The sequence below is a fragment of the Melanotaenia boesemani genome, chromosome 22 (assembly GCF_017639745.1).
Source record: "Melanotaenia boesemani isolate fMelBoe1 chromosome 22, fMelBoe1.pri, whole genome shotgun sequence".
Lineage (NCBI taxonomy): Eukaryota > Metazoa > Chordata > Actinopteri > Atheriniformes > Melanotaeniidae > Melanotaenia > Melanotaenia boesemani.
In genome coordinates this window covers 8,216,046-8,236,425 of record NC_055703.1, presented here as the reverse complement: position 1 = coordinate 8,236,425, position 20,380 = coordinate 8,216,046, and the positions used below count along the sequence as shown (strand labels likewise).

The 20,380-nt window shown below is 39.1% G+C and overlaps 1 protein-coding gene across 4 annotated transcripts in view; it reads left to right on the top strand.

Annotated features, from left to right (window-relative positions):
• LOC121633718 (neurexin-3b-like) overlaps positions 1-20,380 on the top strand; it is a 185,880-nt gene that overhangs the window by 5,233 nt on the left and 160,267 nt on the right. For all 4 annotated transcript variants that reach the window (XR_006009116.1, XR_006009117.1, XM_041975912.1 and 1 more), the window contains exons 5-9: positions 196-464; positions 815-1,005; positions 1,088-1,261; positions 2,301-2,327; positions 4,257-4,376. Coding sequence is in view for 2 of the 4 variants with exons in the window: in XM_041975912.1 (XP_041831846.1) it covers positions 196-464; positions 815-1,005; positions 1,088-1,261; positions 2,301-2,327; positions 4,257-4,376 (781 nt within the window). In the remaining 2 variants the exon portion in view is untranslated. The remainder of the gene's footprint in view (positions 1-195; positions 465-814; positions 1,006-1,087; positions 1,262-2,300; positions 2,328-4,256; positions 4,377-20,380) is intronic.

Sequence of the window (20,380 nt, the reverse complement as noted above, 5' to 3'; positions counted from 1 at the left end):
AAATCAGCAGCAGGTTTCTTCTGTTTTTTGTTTTTTTTTGTTTGTTTGTTTGTTTTTTTGTTGTTTGTTGTTGTTATTTGTTTGTTTTTTTTAATGGCAAGTAAAATATCATTATCTTGAATATGTAAGAAGAAAGACGAAACTGTTGCTTTGACATCATTGGTGACGTAAGTTCTTGACGACTCTCACCTTTAGAGCCTCAAGTTCAATGGCATGCAGTACATTGACATGTGCAAGAACGGGGACATTGATTTCTGCGAGCTCAACGCCCGGTTTGGCATGCGTTTCATCGTCGCCGACCCGGTTACTTTCAAGACCAAAGGCAGCTACCTGGGCATGGCCACTCTGCAGGCTTACACGACGATGCACCTGTTCTTTCAGTTCAAAACCACATCGCCCGATGGTTTTATCATCTTCAACAGCGGAGATGGGAACGATTTCATCGCTGTGGAGCTGGTCAAAGGGTGAGTGGGGGTGGCGATGTTGGTGAGCATATTGATGTAATATTAAAAAGCTAGAGTGACTGGTGCATTTAAAGTAGCTGCTGATGGTTTAGATGATTTCTGGAGGCATTAGGAACTTAATGAGTCTTGATAAGACTATTGATCCCAAATCTCAGGCGCACCTTTCCTGAACTTATAGAAGCATAAGCATCATTATTCTGCAGAGAAAATTGTTTTTATATATTCTGACTGGTGTCAGAGCAACGTGAGGGGATTGTTAACGTTTTTCTATTAAAATAAATCCATCTTGCCAGATGATAAAGACAATGAGAAAATCCTGAGGTGTTCATCTGCTGCTTCTTCCTTCTCAGATTCATCCACTATGTGTTTGACTTGGGGAATGGGCCCAGTTTGTTAAAAGGAAACAGTGACAACCCACTGAATGATAACCAGTGGCACAATGTGGTCATCACACGTGATGCTTCCAACACACACACCCTCAAGGTGGACTCAAAATCAGTCACCCAGAATGTCAACGGAGCCAAAAACCTCGATCTTAAAGGTACAACTGGTTTTGGAAATTATATGATGCAACAAGAACACGAAATATAACAGCTTATCTTCTTCTCTTTCTATCTCATCAGGTGACCTGTTTATTGGAGGACTGGGACCCAACATGTATCAAATCCTCCCCAAGCTGGTGGTTTCTCGGGAGGGCTTCCAGGGCTGCTTGGCCTCGGTTGATCTGAACGGCCGCCTGCCAGATCTCATCAACGACGCCCTTTTCCGCAGCGGGCAGATTGAACGTGGCTGTGAAGGTACAGACGGTCTGCAGCATCTAAGAATCATGACCTGCTGTGTTAGATTTATTAAGCTAATTGGAACGCTCCTCGGTAGCCCTTAAAGACACTAATTCTCATCTTTTCTTTTTTCTGCAAGGTAGACCTATTTGTCACATTATTGGATGAAGTTTCAAATTTCTCTTTCTGGTTTTGTTTACCTAAATCTCAAGAACAAAACCTTCTCTTTCACTCAGTTGTGACATAATAACAAAGATTTTGGTATTCTCGTGGATGATAGATTATTGATGATGGGGTTAAATGAAGATCAGCTGTTTCCACATTATGTTTAACTTGATCTGACTGACCCTTCCATTCAAAAGTACTCCGTTATCTTACATTTTGTAGCTTTTTTTAATTCAAATTCTGACTGTGTTGAAATGTATGCTACATTTCCTGTTTACAGCATTGTGCAAATGTTTTAAACTAAACCTCATTTCTTTATAAATTGCCAATAAATCTTGAAATAGTTGCAGTGCTTTGCTGAAACATATGCATTAAAATGCAAAATACAGTATATAAAGAAAAAGTGGAGTTTGAACTATTCTAACAAGCTTGTAATTTCTTTAAGTAGTCTTCAGGAATAGTTCTCCAGGCTTCTTGAGGGCATTTCAAAGCTCATCCTTGGATATTGGCTGCCTTTTGTTCTTTTCTTTGTTAAGCTGATCCTACCCAAAAGCCTTACAAAACTATTGTTCAAGACCACTTTTAAGAATATAAAAAGGTATTGCTCCTTGGAAGGAAAATATATAGAAATCAAGGGTAGCTCAAGACTACATTATGAGTCCAGCTGTTAGATAAATGTCCTCTAGAGGGCAGCAGAAGGTTATCACAAGCTCAAACAAACTGGTGCCTTTGTGAACATTTCAACAATTGTGTTGCTTGAAACTAAAAGGTGCAACCAAATCTGCAACCAATGCTGGTCCCTCACTGACCTTTAACCTTTGTTTCCTGTTCTGCTCTGTTTTGATTTTGTTTTTTTTGTTTGTTTTTTTTTTTTCTTTCTGTGCCAACAAAGTTGGTTTCACCAAAGCCGACCTGCAAGGTAGAGGGTTAAGCTTCGCCTCTCGAAGGCCTGCTCGCCTGAAAGTCTGCTGTGTGCAATGCATCGTGGGTGTCACCATGGCAAAAATAATGTCTCCCAGGTGCTGCGGCAGTACCTCGCTCTCTGAGGGAAAAAAAGATCAACTCATGGAAAAAGTTCTCCCTAACAACATGCATTAGCGCTGCAGTGTGAATGCAACTTTGCAGTTTATATAGAAAAGTCCATATATATGCTTGAAGCAGGCAGATTGTCTGCTAATAATGCAAAAATTCACAACTTGAAAAGAGTGGAAGTGAGTGATGTGGCCCTCTTTTAAATTGTTTGAAATTACTGGAGACAGCAAAGGCAGACAGTGGGAGTTCTGTGTTCCTGAATGAAAATGCTAGTTGTGACAAACTGCAGGTTGTCACAGACTCCAAGAATACACTGTCACCACACATCTAAACACTGTCATCATGCTGCTGCTTTACCAGCGATCTCTTGTTTTCTTCACAAAAATAAACACCATCATAACTACTGCCAGGTGAGCTTTATTCATCATTTATATTTTTCTTTCAGAGAGCAAGTAGCCTACTGCTGCAACACTGGAACACAACCCCCACCGCTCACTTTTTTAAATGAGCGTCATGTACTCGTGCACATGTGTACATATAGGTGCACGGTGTTTGGGGATGCCTGGTTGACTACCAATTGCGTACATTACACAGTAAATGCGCTTTCAGCGTGCAAACTTGCTCTATTCTTCACTTTAAATGTCTTCTTCTCTTCACATTGTCTTGCACAAGACAATTGCTCTTAAACAGTGTTTACTTGCATTTGTCTGCATTTACTTTATTTGGTTGTTAGAAGAATTACTGTCAAGGTTTTTTCTCCTTTTGTCTGTTTAGACTCTAACAGGGTTTCTTTTTTGTTTTTTTGTTTTTTTTTTTATATTGTTTACCTATGCCCGTGCACTTGTCCTTATCTGCATTCCCTCTCAGTTTAAGTATTCAAAAGTAAGAGCAATGTGTGATGTGATGAATAGCAAACACACATCCAGTTTGACTTTGAATACCCTCCTCAACTACTGTCTGACTCCAGTGCATAAGAGAATATGCACTACGTGTTCTCAATTGCTTTTTATATTTCTTTTTTCCTCTTCGTGACTTCTGTCTGTCTAGTGGATCTACTATTCACCATGTATTTGCACACAGATATTTAAAATAAAGACCAGACCTGTGTTTTTTTTTTGGTATTTCCAAGTGGATATTGTGAGGTTTTTATTTTCTTCATAAGTCATTTGGGGTTGTTTTTTCTATTTTTTTATGTCTTGTCTTGCTTGTTCACAGAGGGAATGCAGCGTGCCAAGTTTTACTCTGATAAAACTTTTTAAAATATGTGTCGGAATGATGATAAAAAAAGAAAATAATGCATGCAAGTCTACCTGCACACAGAGTCGAAAAGACTGAAATGAAGGGATGCTGACAGTGTCATCACACCAGCCAAGTTGGGTTTCCACTCATCTGCAGTAGGAAGGCTTAAATGCAGATTAGAGTGTTTTCACACACTTTAAAAAGATAAAATAAAAAAGCTTCCTGTATAGCCGGCTTTGCACTAATTAACTGGGAGTATATGCTTAAAAAACATGCTGTGGATATGGTGAAAACCTGGCGCCTTCGTTTCTGCTTCGCCAGCACAACTGCAGCTTCACCCAGCATGAAACGGGATTTTTTAGACAGTCTTTAAGTGTGTTGTACTACAGGTCAGGCTTCCTGTGGTGGCACTGTTTGCTCCCTGTGCCATCTTCTAGGCCCATACAGTGTAAAGCTGTCTTTCTAGAGTGCATTTCTTCTGCATGAGTCCTGCTTTCTTTAGGCTCAGCAGCAGTAGCTTTCCTTGTTGCCTGACTGTGCATCTGCAGCCTCACTTCTTCTTTCTTCCTCTTATCAGGCCCAAGCACTACTTGCCAGGAGGACTCGTGCGCCAACATGGGTGTGTGCATCCAGCAGTGGGAGAACTTCACTTGTGACTGCTCCATGACGTCATACACGGGGACCCACTGCAACGACCGTGAGTACTGTTTGCCTGCATAAGTCAATTTATTAGCTAGAAGTGAACTAAAACACTTTTGAAAACCTCAAGATTTTTAGAAATGTCCAAGAAGGAAGTCTGATTCATAGATGCCCTGGATTGACAGGATGGAGTTTTTGAGCTTCATGAGTAACAATCAGGAGCTATTTACATCATTGTGGTCATTTTCTCTATGAAAGAGCAAGATTAGATTGACAGAGTGCTACTTTAATACATTTGTTCACGCTGCACATGTTTCACTTCGACTACAGAATTTTTATAATGTTAAAGGTGGAGCATAAAAGCTTACACTCATACTAGGGCTGGGCGATCTGAACCAAATTTCATATTTCAATATTTTTTTATCTGAATCATGACATATGATTTATATCTAGATATACAGTACATATAAATTATATATATAAAATTATATTATTATATAATTAAACGCTCTTAAAACAAAATTTAGTAACTATTTTTTTCAATGACCATAACAAAAACATTTGTGCAAAATGCAAAAAGAAAACATACTTTTCACTCAAAACAAGCTATCTCGATATAAATGACATTGTGACATTCCCTCATTTTTATATTGTGTGTGAAAAAGTCTTGATATATTGCCCAGCCCTAACCTGTAAACATTGCAAATATACCTACAATAAATGCACCCATAAATAAATACTCTGTTCACATCCTTAACACAAGCACTCCTTTCTTCTTTCGAAGCTCTTTCTTGATGTTTTTCCAAAGAAAATATCTGCTAACAGGTTATCTTGAAGTCTCAAGCTTTAACGTTTTAGGGCTTCAGAGTGAGTAGCTGTGGCTAACGATGTGTAAAATACCCACCTTTACCTCAATCGCCCTTCTCATAAACGTCCGTCAAAAAGCTATCACTGGTGTCCAAAGTGTACGTTTGTGTTTGTGTGCAAAGAGGGGTCTCTTATCCTCATGACGAAAGGGGACTTCCCTTCAGTAATCACAGTTGGCGGTCTTTCATTTAGTGTTTAATAGCATGGGCACAGTGCTGCTGGGGCCGGACTAATGAGGTGGCAGAGGCTGTTAGCAGAGCTGCTATCTGGGAGCACTGGTGTCCCCTAATCATCAAGACCTTTCTGATGTTGGATCCAGCTGCTGCGTGTGACTTCATATCAGTAAAATCCAAATTTTTTTCCCATCTACTCTTTTTTTTTCTTCTTCTTTTTATTTTGTTTACACTATTGTCATCGGATGCACTTTTTTTTCCACACAGAACCTGACTCTAGCTATCACTTGGTGCTGAGAGCTGTGTGTTTATGTGTTAATTAGCGATGAGAGGCCGGCATTAATTCAGCTCCCGGTGCTGCCTGTTGTGACACAGAAGGAGGTTTTATTGATTCCATATCGACACAAACATAATTCTTCTTGAACCACAGGAGCTTAGATAGTCACTTATATTACACCTTTGTGGTATTATGGCTTTGAGTTTTAGTTCTTCAGCTTTTTGTTTTTGGAGAGAGATGCTTACTAATATTGACTGACCTGTCCAAGCGTGTAATGGTATTCTTAATTGAGTAGTATTGGTCTTTAGGTGGAGATTTGTTGATTATTTCAAGCTGTTTTTTTCCCCAATTTCCTCTGCCACAGGCAAGAAAATGCAGAGAAAAGAAAGATGAACATGATAAATAGGCAAAGTCAGACAAATAAGACTTTTGGCTTGGAAAACTTCTAAGCATTCGAGCTGTGTTTACCTTTCAAAAAATGTACATACATGGCATGTCTGCTCTAAACTGACATGTGCATGTGCATCTTTTGGACTAAGCAATCTTTTTTCCCATGTTGACTCTAACCACTGCTGTTGGGAAGTTTTCTGGAAAAAATTGATATAGTCTTTGACCACCAGGTGGCAGTAAATCCATGAGCAGGGTCGCACACTTCGCCTATATGCAGGGAAGAAAATTAGATGCAATCCCCCAAGCATGAAATCAGCTTTTCCTGTTATTTTCCTCCACTGCTTTACCGCTCTCTGTCTTTATATATCCCCCTGTACAAACGCACAGCCCATTCGATGACTGTAGGTATTGATCAAAGAGAAAATATTGCGTGATCTCTTGAACAATGCAAAATCCAATGTGTTATACTACAGTGACAGTGCCAGCAGTTTTACTACTCAGCTGAAGTAGCTTGATAAAAATGAAAAGTCTTTGCCCCGTGCTTGCGACTGTGCTCGGTGCGACTGTTTGCCTTCTTTTATTCAGTGAGCACAGTGCTGAGGGAGAGTTTCTAATTAACAATGTTGAAATGGAGCCTTTCCCTTTTTCTTTCTATCAGTCTCTCACTCTCTTTGATAGCTGGCAGCAAATATCAGTAATTGTCTGCTTCTCTGGCTCAGTCATTGTCCAAATGAAGGAAACTTTAACCAAGTAGTGAACATTTCTGCTAGTAATGCTACTTGAAGATTGATCTTTACAGATTGTTAGCATTGAACTTCTGTGACCCCAATACACTTCTCCATTGTATCCAAAAGGTCTCTGGTGGTGGAGAATAAAAAGTAAACAGCTCCTCTGCAGGCAAGGACTATCTATTCAGCTTCCATTTATATTTGTGTACCTCTGCAGTCTGCACGTTGTCAATGCACTCTCCTTGTGGGAACAAAGCACAAAAGAAATTTGCAGTGCTCTCTGCACAAACCAAGCTCATCTAAGTGCCACTTGGAAATTTTTTCAGGTGCATGCCACGCTCAGTGTTGCACTAAAATATGGTGGTAGGGTCAGACTAGCATTTTTATCCCATTTGGTTGTAGTTTGCTGCTCTCGTCATGCCTATTTCCCTATGGTTCTTGTCTCATGCTGTTTTGCGGCTTCTTCTCTCCTCATTATCAGGTTTTATGAATGCTACAAATTCCAAGAACAGGCGAGTTTTGGGTCTATCTGGCACTCCTTTCCCGAATCTAGAGCAATTACCAAACTTATGTAATAGAATAATCTCTGCAAAGGTCACTGAGTCATGCATATGGTAAACAAACAGACAAACACAGTGGAGAGAGTAGAGGGAGGCGAGACACAGACTCATCACTTTGATGCTGACTTCAGTAATTGCATAGATAGATGTTGGATATGACTGAATTTCTCATTTATTGTGATTCCAAGATACCCTTTGCTCCCGCTTAACCCAACTGCCTTAGTGTATTTTTCACAGCGTGCTCAGAAGGCTGTAACCATATCTGGCTAACTGCCTGCATCGGTGACAACACAGCAGCAGCAGCAGCACTGCTTCTTTCTATGTTTAAGAAAAATATTACTGGCATTTGCCTTGTAGTCATTTCTTGTTGAGCTAAGGCGGGAAAAGAACAAAACAGTCAGGGAATGTTGTGTTTTCTCTTGTCAGCCATGTTCCAAAAAGCAGACAAACTTTTACTCATAGCAAGTGCGTATACTGGAAGGTATTAAACCAAGAGAATAAAACTAGGCAGCCACACGGCAGTACAATTCACTTTGACGTATCAGTGTTGAATGGCTTGGTGAATAAAAAAACAAAAAAACATACACATGCAAACAAACACACACACTATTGGTGGATGATAGAGAGTGCCTTTATGAAAATTGAAGGAATTTTCTTTGGAGAAGTGAACAATTTATGTGGCTGTCTCTGTAAATGGAATTAAGTAGATGGAGCTGGTTTGAGCTAGACCACAGGTGTTGAGTAAGGGTTTACTGGTTATAGAGCGCATCCCGACAGCCTTGAAACTTGGCTCTGCATCAGCCAGACGCAGATGTGGCAACTTCAGATCATAACACATTAGCACCTTTTTTTAAACCAGTAAAAGAAATTAATATTAAAATTAATCTGCAAAGATTTCTGTAGAGAAAGAGCTGTCCTCTGGGCACAACCCATCCCAGAAACACACTTTGAAATAAACTCACCATCTTTGATGTGTAAATTGAGATGACCATGATGCAGTAGACAGAAATAAGATTGAGGCATCACATAATCAAAGGATCTAAATACACAGGAGCATGTTTTAGAGCTCGCTGCTGCAGAGCTGTAGCTGGAGGAAATTTGCAATTGCCCAACATTAAACCAGTGGAGTTGCCTCAATCACATAGAAACACAAGAATTTCTAAACAGTCTCCCTCTCACCATTGCTCCTCTTTAAAGTCTTGTGATATCTGTAATATATCTGAAGTAGAACCATGAATGCATGTCCAGTCACATAGGGGGTGCAGGGGCTGATGAGACTAATGATGCTTGCTTGGCATAGAATCGTGTCACTGTGATAAGAATGGGTAAAGCTTGTGTCAATCAATGTGTCAGCACCACGCTCAGAGGTGTGGTATAAATGGATGTGTGGTGTGGACCCTAAACGCATCAGGGTCAGACTAAAGAGAATGCGTCATATTAATACATGTAATATTTGCATTTCTTTTCAATTTATATTATTTTTTTGTGAACATACTAGTGGCTTTATTTTTTTAACAATCAGCTTCATGTTTCGAATTGTGCATTGTTGACACAGCTAGTAATTATCATCACAGTTTTTGTGTGAGCAGAATGCTATGAAATCACAAACAGGCAACTGTGCATGTGACTTATAGAATATAACAGACTCAAAACAGAACCAGGTCACAGAGCAGCACAGCAGGGAGCTTCTTTTATTTGTGACAAATGTGAGTGAGGTCAGGTGGACAGATACAGTGAAAGCTGTATTAATGTGCCATACCAATTTTACAAGTGTTACCTGTTTGTTAGCATGTTTTTCTTTACATAGCAGGCAAAACTATTAATTACTAAAATGTTGCCTTTGTAAGCAATGAATAACTGGTAAAATGTTCTTTGGTCTTGCATCAAATTATTCTGAAGTTGTCATGGCGATATACTGTAGCATTTTCAAAGCCGATCAGCAATGGTGGAAACACAACACCCAGAAGAACACAATAATTTTCAGTGAGGTTATTGCACTTAGGGGTGTATGAATGAGTACAGCTTAACTTTTCTCCACTGAAATGCATTTACTCTTCATGAAGTCTGACATGAACTAGCTTCATTATCTCAGAAAGTTCACTTTATCAGAAACTTTGGGCTAATGAATCCTGCATGCTACAGTGTAACTCCATCCCCTTGTGTTCTTGTGGTTAGCAGGCTTTTGGAATAAGCAATATGATCGGACAAGTCCAAACTCCACTTTTGATGTTAAGCATGCCTGACACGTTATTGGAAAGAATTTAACTGGCTTTTTTGTAACAGATGTACCAGCATTTAACACAAAAAAAGGAAAACAAAACAAAAGTTTAAAAATCTACTTTTGGTGTAAAAACTGTCCAGCTAAAATTATGGACCAGCTGAGCCTAGCTTAGTACTGCAGGTAATGAGGAACTGCTCCAGCCAATAATTTCCCTGGGGAACTAACATTTTATTTAAGAAGAAAATGCAGCATTTAAATTGTGAAGTTTCCAGCATTTATTAAGTCTGTGTTTAATTTGTTTTTATTTCTGAAAGACAGTTTGTTTTTTGTTATGCTAAGCTAGCTGTCATTCATCACACTTAAGCCTCATTTCCACCAGCAGGTCCAGGTCGAAATGAGATGGTTGGGTGTGGTTGGAAAAATCCTGATCTATGTTGTGTTTCCACAGCCAACCATACCATTACCTGGTAGGTGGTGTATCGGCCAGATGGCGATAGATGCACAAGCTATGTAATAGTGTGATGTAATAGCTGTGCAACACCTTCCTTAAATCCCAATGAAGAAGAAAGCAACACAGAAATGAAGAATGTGCCATAACAATTTTATGGTGGATATCCAGCAGTTTGTGTTCTTTCTTCTCGTTTTATGGCTTTGAAGAACATAAATATCCACCGTCTGTTTAAAGTGCTGCTGCCCCTTTGTTCTTTGTGTCGAGGTACACAGGAAGTGTTGATTCTTTTAGCCAATGAATAGATTGTAGCATGTCAAGCTCCACCCTTTTCGGGAAAATCGGTAGGATTGGGTACCCAATGGAAGGGTCTCAAAAAAGTGTGACGATTCTGGTTGGATATTTTTGTACTTTTCCCAGTTTTTGCCTGTGGAAAAAAGTGCATACCAACCGGTACCAAGTCGCACCCGTACTCGCTGTAAATTAGGCGAAATGCTCCCTGAGTAAAAAAATTAAATTGCTTCTCAAAATTTTGAGTTAGCCTTTAATCATTTAAAAATGACCAAATAGTCATAAACATCATATCTTATTGTAGTTACTGCAGCCAGAAAAAGATTTTAACATTTTTCAGTCTAATAAATAAAATCATAACTTAAACTGCTGTCCCTGCATATGCTCTGCAAGTCAGACCCTCTCTAGGCTGTCTCCATGAGCGAATCAGAGAGAGACGTAGTGTGGCAAGAGGGCAGGAGGGAATGATTGAGCTGAACACATTACAGACAGTTACAATGAGGGGCATCCATCTGTTTTGGTGCCATGGCGGGTAACCTTGAGGCTGTCAAAGTGTTCCCAGCACACAACCTGGCCCTTGCAGGCTGAGAGCCCAGCCACAGACACATTCATCAACACATGTTCCCAGACACGTTTCAGGAGCACCGGCAACACATACAAATCACCCAATCAATATTTCCAATGCCTTACCTGAACTTTAGAGTATTTGAACAGAAACATTTTTGAGTAACAGCAGCTCATGGATAAAAGTTTTATTTCTTATTAACTCAGTCAATCTTTGTCACACATATCTCTTGTCAGACATTTTAGCAAAGGACATTACTTTAACCTTTACTATTGAGTAATGTCTTCACTTGAACAACAACTCATTGCCACAATACAAAGTGCACTTTATTACTTATAAGTAGCTTTTAATTGCACAGTATTTCATGATGATGAAGCAAAGCTTGAACATATATTCGATTATTATTACTGTTCAGGCTTATATGTGTGTTTGGCTGTTCTTTTTACAATGTTGTATTCATCTGTCATTGTTGGCAGACTTCCTTCTGCCTTTTAGCCCTTTATTCTCTCGTCCTTGTGAACAAATTGCAAGTGAGTTTTAGTTTATGTATGTATACACAATCGCACTTCATGTCATACTTGTTAACTTGCTCTGAACAATGGAGGGGATCAATAGGCAGCTTCTCATCAGTTTCTTTCGTGGCTACTCTCAGCTGTGTGCTTGTGCAGTGTGGCCGATGTTTTCGAAAGGCTGCACAAATAAAAGTAATTTGTCATTGGTAGACAGCATCCCCACCCGGTGCTCAATTGCACTAGCAAGTACATACAATAACTCTACGCCCCAACCCCCTCTGAGGCTTTACAGCAGCCTTTTCAATGTGTGTGGTTGAAAAAGGTGAGTTGGTCTTTTTCGATTGCTCCATTGTTCTTGTTGCACAACCAATTTTTTTTTGGGGGGGGGGGGGGGTGGTATTTCTCTTTTGTCTCGCAGCAGTAAGGCTGATAGGTAGTGAGCACCGGTAGGGAGCTAAACCACTCAAAACAGACCAAATGAAAAGAGCTTCTACAGCACTTATAGGGTGGTACTTCATCAGAAAAAAGGAGTGCTTGGATGTATCAGCCTGTTTGTGCTCATCTCATATCAGAAGTTGATGTAACTCGACTTAAACAAGTAGTGGGCTTGAATAAACCTGATAAGATTCTATACTACCTGTTGCCTGCTGTTTATTAGCCCCTTGAACACACAAGGTTTAGTACTTTCTGTTCCCTTTTAGATAATTTCGAGCATCTAATTGTGCAATTCGAAGATTCCCAACAGGGCAATCCTGTCATTCACTGAGTTCAATTTCTACAGTGAGGTCACTCTCTTATTGGAAGGCTGTAGGAGGAAGTAGTATGGTCCTTCAAACAATAAGAAAAAGAAAGACATGAAATTGCACAGGTTGATACCTTACAGCCACTAATTTTTTACCATTAAAAACCTTTCAGCTAAAGAACCCTGTGGTGCATCTGAGGAGTGCTGTGAAAAGCTTGCCAAGAGGTTCAGTCTCTAACAGGCAAAAGTTTTTTTTTTTTTTTTTTTTCAGATGGAGGCATTTTAAAGCAATTACCTCTGACATTTTGTCTTTACACCCCAGACTTCAAAGAGGTCTGGTGCTGCCCACATAACCATTTAAGCAAGGTGCCTTCTAATAATGACCCTAAGTTAACAAAGACTGTAGTCCAACTTTGCCTATAGAGCCCTGCATAAGACTGTTTTCTTAATTTCTAACCGCCAACTCCTGCAAGATTTGTGTTGGGTCCCATGGGATTTCAAAGCAGCCCTCCTAGTGTGAATCGTCAAATCAAAGTACTGCTCTTGTTAGCAACAAACTATGATCTAAAAAAGGCACCAAACTGTTAACATATAGATGATAATGTCTCCTGACACTTTACTGTAGCATAATACTTAACTTTACTTTACTTTACTTTTACTCTAAGTTAAAGTTTGAGAGCATAATAAGCATAACAACAGGTGAAAGCAATCTACCAGCTTTAGTTTTTCTGACTGACTCAAATAGCTTTGCCTTTATTTATTCTTCATTTCAGTATTTAATGCAGTCCTCTTCTCTGCAAACTCTTTTTCAACATAGTTACAATAGCACATGTTAGCATTTTAGTCAGCACATTTGTTATTTCTTTTTATATTAACTAATAGCTTTTCTTTTGGTAAGGTAACTTTGCAGTCTATATTTCTGCTAAAATTACTTAGTATTCATTGAATGTGTCCATTTAATTCTTGGAAATGTTGTAAAACAACTTACAAACTGGAGGGAAATCAAATCAAATCCATCAGTTTTGATAACCCCATCCCAGGCTTATCTTTCTAACAAGTAAAAATGAATGTATTGATAAAAACAGACTGTTTACCACGATAGCATCCTGTTCAGTGCCACACAAACACCTCACTTTTATGGCTCTTGCAGATTATCAAGCAGGGCAGAGTAAGCCCATCAGTAATTAACAGTTTCTTGCCCTGCCAAGAAAAATGAGATATATCAACCTTGTGAAGTTCTTCAACACCACTATGAAGTCATTGCATAATTTTCTAGTGCTCATTTTGCCAAGGATATTTATTACTTATTGGGATCTGAAACTCACACATTCATGCATACCCAAGCTGGGGTTGAGTCACTTTCTGCTTGTCACCGAGTACAGTGTTTAAAACTGAGAAAGACCACATGCTTAGTGCTTAATGTTCACCTCCTGCTAATTATCAACCTCTCACCCAACTTGTCTTTCTTTCTGCCCAGGCTGTCTCTTTCTTCCACTTTACATCCCACTCTTTTTTTTTCGTCCTGTTTTCTCAGCCTCATTGCTAAATGCCTGCAATTATTGTGTCAGCAGCTTCCTAGTTCATCACTTAGCCCCCCGCAGATGGCACTTGCAGATTTTAGCAGTAGATTGTACTAACTTGTTCTTTGGAGTTCATGGTTATAGGACACAGATTTTCCCACCTGCCTCTGCTGTTGCCATCAGGGAAACAACTTTGATGAGGGGAGGCTATAATTCTGTCCTAAATGTCTTCTGAACCATATTAGATGTTCCAATAAATGCCTAATCTAAATAATGTTCAAGTCAAATACTGATTGCTGACTGCCTTAAATTCCTTGATGTTGTCATAATAACCTTCTGCCCTGTTATCCAGGCTAATCTAGAGTTTAAATATGACTGTGTCTAAATACTCTTCTGTCCTCCTTTTTCTTTTTAAAGAAATTAAGTTCCACATTTTTTTATTAAAGTCATATTTCCACCAAAGTGGCTCAAATTAGGTTCACTTGAGGAAACTCGACATAGAAAAAGCCCACTCTCTAAAGGTCATCATCTATATTCATTATACAATGGCCCACATGAATATGTAATTCAGATTTGCTCAAGGGCGGTTGATTAATTTCACATAACAGCACTCATATATACAGTTAGACCTTGTACTTTCCTTTCTTGTCTAAATGAGATGTTTTAAGGAAAGATTTTGTCAGATTTGCGAGGAAGAACAAGATTCTGTTTGAACGAGACGACCAAAGTTAGGTGGATAAATAATGTTGATAAATATAAAGTAAAAGGAAAATGCTTTCTTTCTTTCATCTTAGAGCCAACTTTTCTTTTTAATTTGTTCTTTTCATTTAACCTGTTCACAATTTTTTAACTTACTGACAAAATGAAGGAAATTAACGACAGGGAAATAATATGCATGTCTTTTGGAAGCTAATTAAACCACGCAGTAAGTGCAGCTGTCAGATTCACAGTTGAAATAAGTGTTGCTGTACAGCCTGATGGTGCCCCACACATAATTTGCAAGCGACCTCTCACTCCCTCAAGCTTACGACTTCTTTTTTTTTTTTTTTGCTTTCCTTAACTCTCTTCCTCACACACATAAAGTAGGACACTGATGCCATTTAGATTAGCGTCCCATGTGACCAATACTGACATGAATTTGCTGGGTGACAAGGGACCCAATTACAGCAGAGGGCTGATCGTCCACGGACCCACCGTTTCAAATCGTGTCCCAAGCGTCAAGCAGGGAACAGGAAAATGTGTGATTGTGGTGTGACTGCGAGTGTGTGTTTGCAACTGTAACTGTGTCGCTGTCTGTTCACATCTTTAAGGGGAGAGTTTAGGATAAACACCAGGGTCAAATGCATTGCTGTAGCTCTGAAAGTAATTCAAACTGACTCATGTCAGTCTTGAGACTCTTGAGACAAGCTTAAACACACACACACACACACACACACATGCTTAGTCATTTTTTTTTCTGTTTTTGTAGGGACCCAACATTGGCATAATCCATTTGCACAGCTGAATGACTCACTGTAACCTAACCTTTGCATATCTAAAGCCAAGTTTTGACCCTCAAATAGCCTTTTAAACTCCTCACATTTTGGTCCACACAAAGCCATCTGATCTCATAAGTCTAGCCTCCTGGTTTTCGGCCTTCTTAAATAAAGTACAAGTAGCTTGTGAAAGCACACAAATCTGTATTCTTTAGGTAATAGTGTGGGGGGAGCACCCTCGTTCAGCTGGACTTTGTGTCTTTGTAAGTTTTCCAGAACTGAAGAAGGGTTCATGAAGGGTTTAACTTTGCTTCTACAAGAGAAAAAGGGGGCTGTTGCTTCCTAAACACAACAGCTGAGCATCACAGACTCAAAGCGATGCTGCGTTGTAAACACGTAATGCATCTCATGAGGCCAAATGCTGCACAGAAGAAAACTTCAGTGTAAATTGTTTCATTCAGGGTGAGACACTAAGAGCAAAAACACTGCTTTTCAAGCACACTGCTTTTTCTGCTTTTTTTTCCTTTTTTTTTTTTAGCTTCCAGAACATATTTTATTTCTGACAAGTAGATAAAAAAAGACCCATAATACACATTCAGGGGTAATAAGATTATAAATTATATATTGCGTTGGCCTATAAAACCTTTGAAAGCCATGATTTATCGTTTTAGTGGCTGGAGAGGTTTTCATGTTGGCAATGTTTAGATGAAATTTTGACCATGAATAGATGCTTAGGATTTTATAATTCTATTTATTCTTCTTTTCAGATTCAGAAATCTTCATTTAGCAAATACATATAGCAGCCCTTCTGTTTTGAGCCTGCCCAAGTTATAAAGGGTTTTGCAGAGGGATAAATGAATTCTTTTACTCTTAAAAATGCTAAAAGTTTCTTTTGCCAGAATTTTCATATTTGAGGGATGATTTAAAAGATTCGTCAGCAAAATAATAAAATGTTTAGATTGACTTCAGATTCTTGCTTAATTAAATTAAATTAAATTATATTTTTATAATTATTAAAAAATGAGGGAAAATAATAATTAGTGAATGAAAATGAAAAAATATTTTATTATTTTTTTTTTTTTTTAGATTGAGGCTTTAAAAAACTTATACAAAAAAACATAATTGACTGAACATGTGACATTTGTATGGAATATGTCATGATGATTTCTTGGAGTTTTTTTTTTTTTTAACCCACAGAGCTCCATTCCTCACAGTTCTCTTGCTATAAATCTTTTTTCTGGATGACGGCTGTCTTAACTAAATCTAGCAAGCGGATTGATCAGTAGGCCATAAAAAGACTAACCTCTTCCTGTGGTGACATAATCGATTGTAATCAATCCTCGTCAGCTAACGCTGTGCAGCATGCTGCAGATTTAGAGTCTTTCTGTTTGGGCAAAGCCAGCATGTGTCATGCTTGTGTCTCTGTTATGCTTTTTTGCTTTTGTCCATTGCTGTGTGATTTTCTCTTTTTTTTTTTTTTCATCTTCTTTTTTACCTACCCAGCACTGTGGCCGCCCACATTAGCAGCTGTGCCATCTCCGTTTTATCACAGGCTATTTTCAAACCTTGTTCTCTTCAGCATGCTCTCTCCTCTCTCCTCTGCCCCACTTCTGGAAATGTCTCTGCTGCAACGTGAACCCCACACTCGGCAAACACCATTTGTTTTCCCTCCTGTTTTTCTTTGCTTTGGTGAATCGAAACTCCTTCTCACTGAAACGTCCGCTGCGATAAAAGTATCTCCCATCGGCAGGGTAATGCTTTTGAAAGGCTTTGCGTGCGTATTAGAGGCAGGCTCCGGGAACACACTGGGATGTCATATGTGCTGTCCTGGCATGAGACAGAAAATGGCTGAGAGTGCCAGAAAACCCTTTCCATCCTTCATTTTGCTGTTGTTGCACACTGAGCTGATTTACCACAGCCAAATGAATATTTTACTAACTAAAAAAAAAAAAATGTTGCAGATAACATAATTTTGGCTGGTCTAAGTGTCTGACAGTGATGGCAGTTTCCCTCTTTATTATTCGCCATGTAGTGCACCATGAATGTGAGTGTCAGTGAGATTGGCTCCAGGCCTTTTCCAGCCTATTACTTCTTTACTGTACTGTATGCATGTGTGCAAGTGTGCTGTGTACTCAGGCCTCACTGATTGCTTCGCTGTCATAGGGGTCCTTATTACTGCTCTCACACTGTCACAAACATCTGCTTCCCACTCTCTCTTGCATTTCCTCCTGCCTGGCACTGCACTGGGATCCAAGCAATCCCCTGTGCTGGTCTGACATTAACTGATGAGAAAGCACAAAAAAAAAAAAAAGGAAAACATGCAAAGAGAACAGACATCAAAAAAGAAAGAGGGAACAAATTTGGGAGCATAACACAAGTGTGACCAAGCTGGCAGGTTCAGCAGGGTCCTGGCATGAAATCAGATTTTTAATCAAGCTCCTATGGTGAGTCTTTAACAAGAGATTGGTCTATAGCTCGAGTTCGACCCGTTGCCCTGCAGTTCTTTCACCCCAGGCACCTCTAAGAGATGGGCTTTTTAAGCAACGTGTTGCATAGCAGCTGTAAATAGAGAACAGGTCCGTATTAACATGACAAAAGGGAGGCGAGACAGAAAGTAGGCATGAGTGTGTCAAAATTAGCCTGGCTCATCTGGAGAAAAATGGAAGTATGTGTTGCTAATTTGTCCCATTGAAGCTCAGTGAGATGAGGGTGAAAAGGAAAAGGCACAGGAAATAGAAAATGGAGAAGAGGATGAATGGAAAACTTCTGACCAAACTGTAAATCTAGTTTGTTCTTTTGGTTTCTTTTATCAGGGATCACACTTGGAAACACTTGAAAGGTTTAGTTTGCTCAGTGAGGACAAAATCTTGATTTTTGAAATTTAGAAAGCCATACCTACATCATATTGTTCACAGACAAGACACGTGTTTCTAAAAATTAATCAGCTACCCCACATTCAGACTCACACATTCAGATCATAATGTTCCCAAAATGTACACATCTTAAAGTAATAACTATTTCATAGTCCTTTCTTTATGATCAGCTGAGGACTGGCAGAGTGTTTTGCTTTAAACACGAGCTCTCAAGCCTACGACAAGATAATTATTTAATGACCTCGAGGGGGAAGCCATCCATTATCATATCTCCAGCTAAGCATCAATTTCTGCTTCCTTCGTGGTAGTGTCGGTCTGTTTAACTTGGTCTAATTCTTCAGAGAGGCAAAATGAAAGTGATTAAGCTTCCCTGGAGACTTTTTACCCCTTACTTTTTTTTTAATTTGCAAAGATACAAACCCTCAAGCTTTCTCTGCATGCTTTTTCAATATCCACTTCTCTTTGCATGAACTTGCACCTTCCAAATCTGAGAAGGAATAACTGATAAGGGGGTGAAGGGGGGCTTTTTACTTTATCAAGCTGTTAAATCACAGTTTCTTACAGCAGCCACTCAACACTAGCTAATTATCACATGCTACCGAAGCCAGCTGTAGCTACATGTGGGCCTGTTTTTTCTTACCACATGCATATCTTGTCAAAGAGAATTTTGATTAAACTGAAAATAAAAATTAGTTCATTATCTGCTTGCATATGTGCACAAACATGGTTGGAGATCGGTGACAGGAGATCAATGTTTTATCGCCTTTATATTATTAGCCCTCTGCTGTTGGTAATGTGATGCATGTCTGTGGCAATATTGCTTGTCAGAGCTCTATTGATTCCTTCAGCTCGGGCTCTGAGGAGGATGGAGGATAATGGCAGCCATTAACTATGATTCCACTCATTTAATAATGAGAGTAGAAGGAAATCAAGAAAGGTTGGTGCTTTGACGGGGAGAATGTGTAACAAGGTTAGAGGTCCAACTGGGTTCTGACATCATGGCCTAACATGACAAAATGACGCAATCCAAGCTGATGAGCGTCTGAGAAATAAATCAAATGTTGAACATTAACAGTCTTACAATCGTTCAAAATCACTGATCTGTACATGTTTTTTTTAGAGGTCAGAGGAGAAAAACGGTACAGTTACATGTTCAGTTCAGAGTTTAAGTGCCTTCCCTTTTTTAAATCATTTTTATTGTTCAAGTGTGCAAGAGCTTTCTGATCATAACTCTTAACTGTGAACAGTATAAATCTGTCTGATTTACGGTAAAATGTCTTGAACCGCACCTGATTTTTTTTTATATCTTGTTAAGAAAACAGGGAATAGTTTCAGAAATTAACTGAAATGTTCAAACATAAATGGGAGCAGCATATGAGGCAAAGACAGAGTTCAACAATTCTGACTTGAAAGTCAATATAATTTAAGGCCGCCTTTGTACTTTAAGACAGCCTGAACCCTCTTAGGACTTATTTATGCTAAATGTTTAAAATAAACATTCACATACACATGAGGACTAAGCCTAGTGTCTCTGCTTTACATCTTTTTTTTTTTTTTTTTTTACATTATCCTGTATGTTTCAGGGTACCGCCGGGTGTTGTTAGGGCAGTGGTTAACATTAGCTCTGATGCAACCAGTAAAAGGAGCAAAGAAGAAGTTGTGATGCATTTAGTGCTTTAATAATGTTGATATCTGAGCTTGAAAGACCCTTTGCTAGTGATTTTCAGTCCAGTTCTTGTGTAGTTTGGCATACTTCAGCTTTTTCTCCCCGTTTCCCTTCCTTAAGAATGACTTCTTGACAGCTGCACTTTTATAGAGATCAGTCTGATGAGGCTTAGGTGTTTTCACATCTACATAGCACTGGTAACAAAAAAATCTAGACCTGTGGAGAAAAAAAAAATAGAAACAGTAGTTCTGCATTGGCAGCAAATGGTACACAAGGTACAACCAGTGCATACTTGCCTTATTATCATTCAAACCATTTTTATTGACAAAGAAAGAACAATCACTGTCATATTTTATCTTCCCTCACCTGCTTCGTAGTTGTTTTGTGCAGCAACTCTTCTGACAGTACCAAAAGTTGATCGTATTTTGGTCAAAGTCTCTCAAAGACTAAATTTATTTGTAGAAGCAACCACCTTTTTCTAAAGGTTCTCTCACAAGAGTTCTGATCAGGCTTCATCCAAAACCAGCAATGTTGGCAACTGGTTCTGTCTGGGGATTATGTGGCAGTGAACTCTGTAACACATGTTACTGAGTTCACTGCCATTCTTGTATTGAATCAGAAAGTAACTTTATATTTATGAGAAGAAAAAAAAAGCCCTGTTGACAAGGTTTGCACAGATACAAACTTGCTAGACTCTCCCGTTGCCATGTCAACAAAGAAGATAGCGGCGTATAAACTGATGTGCAAACCAAAA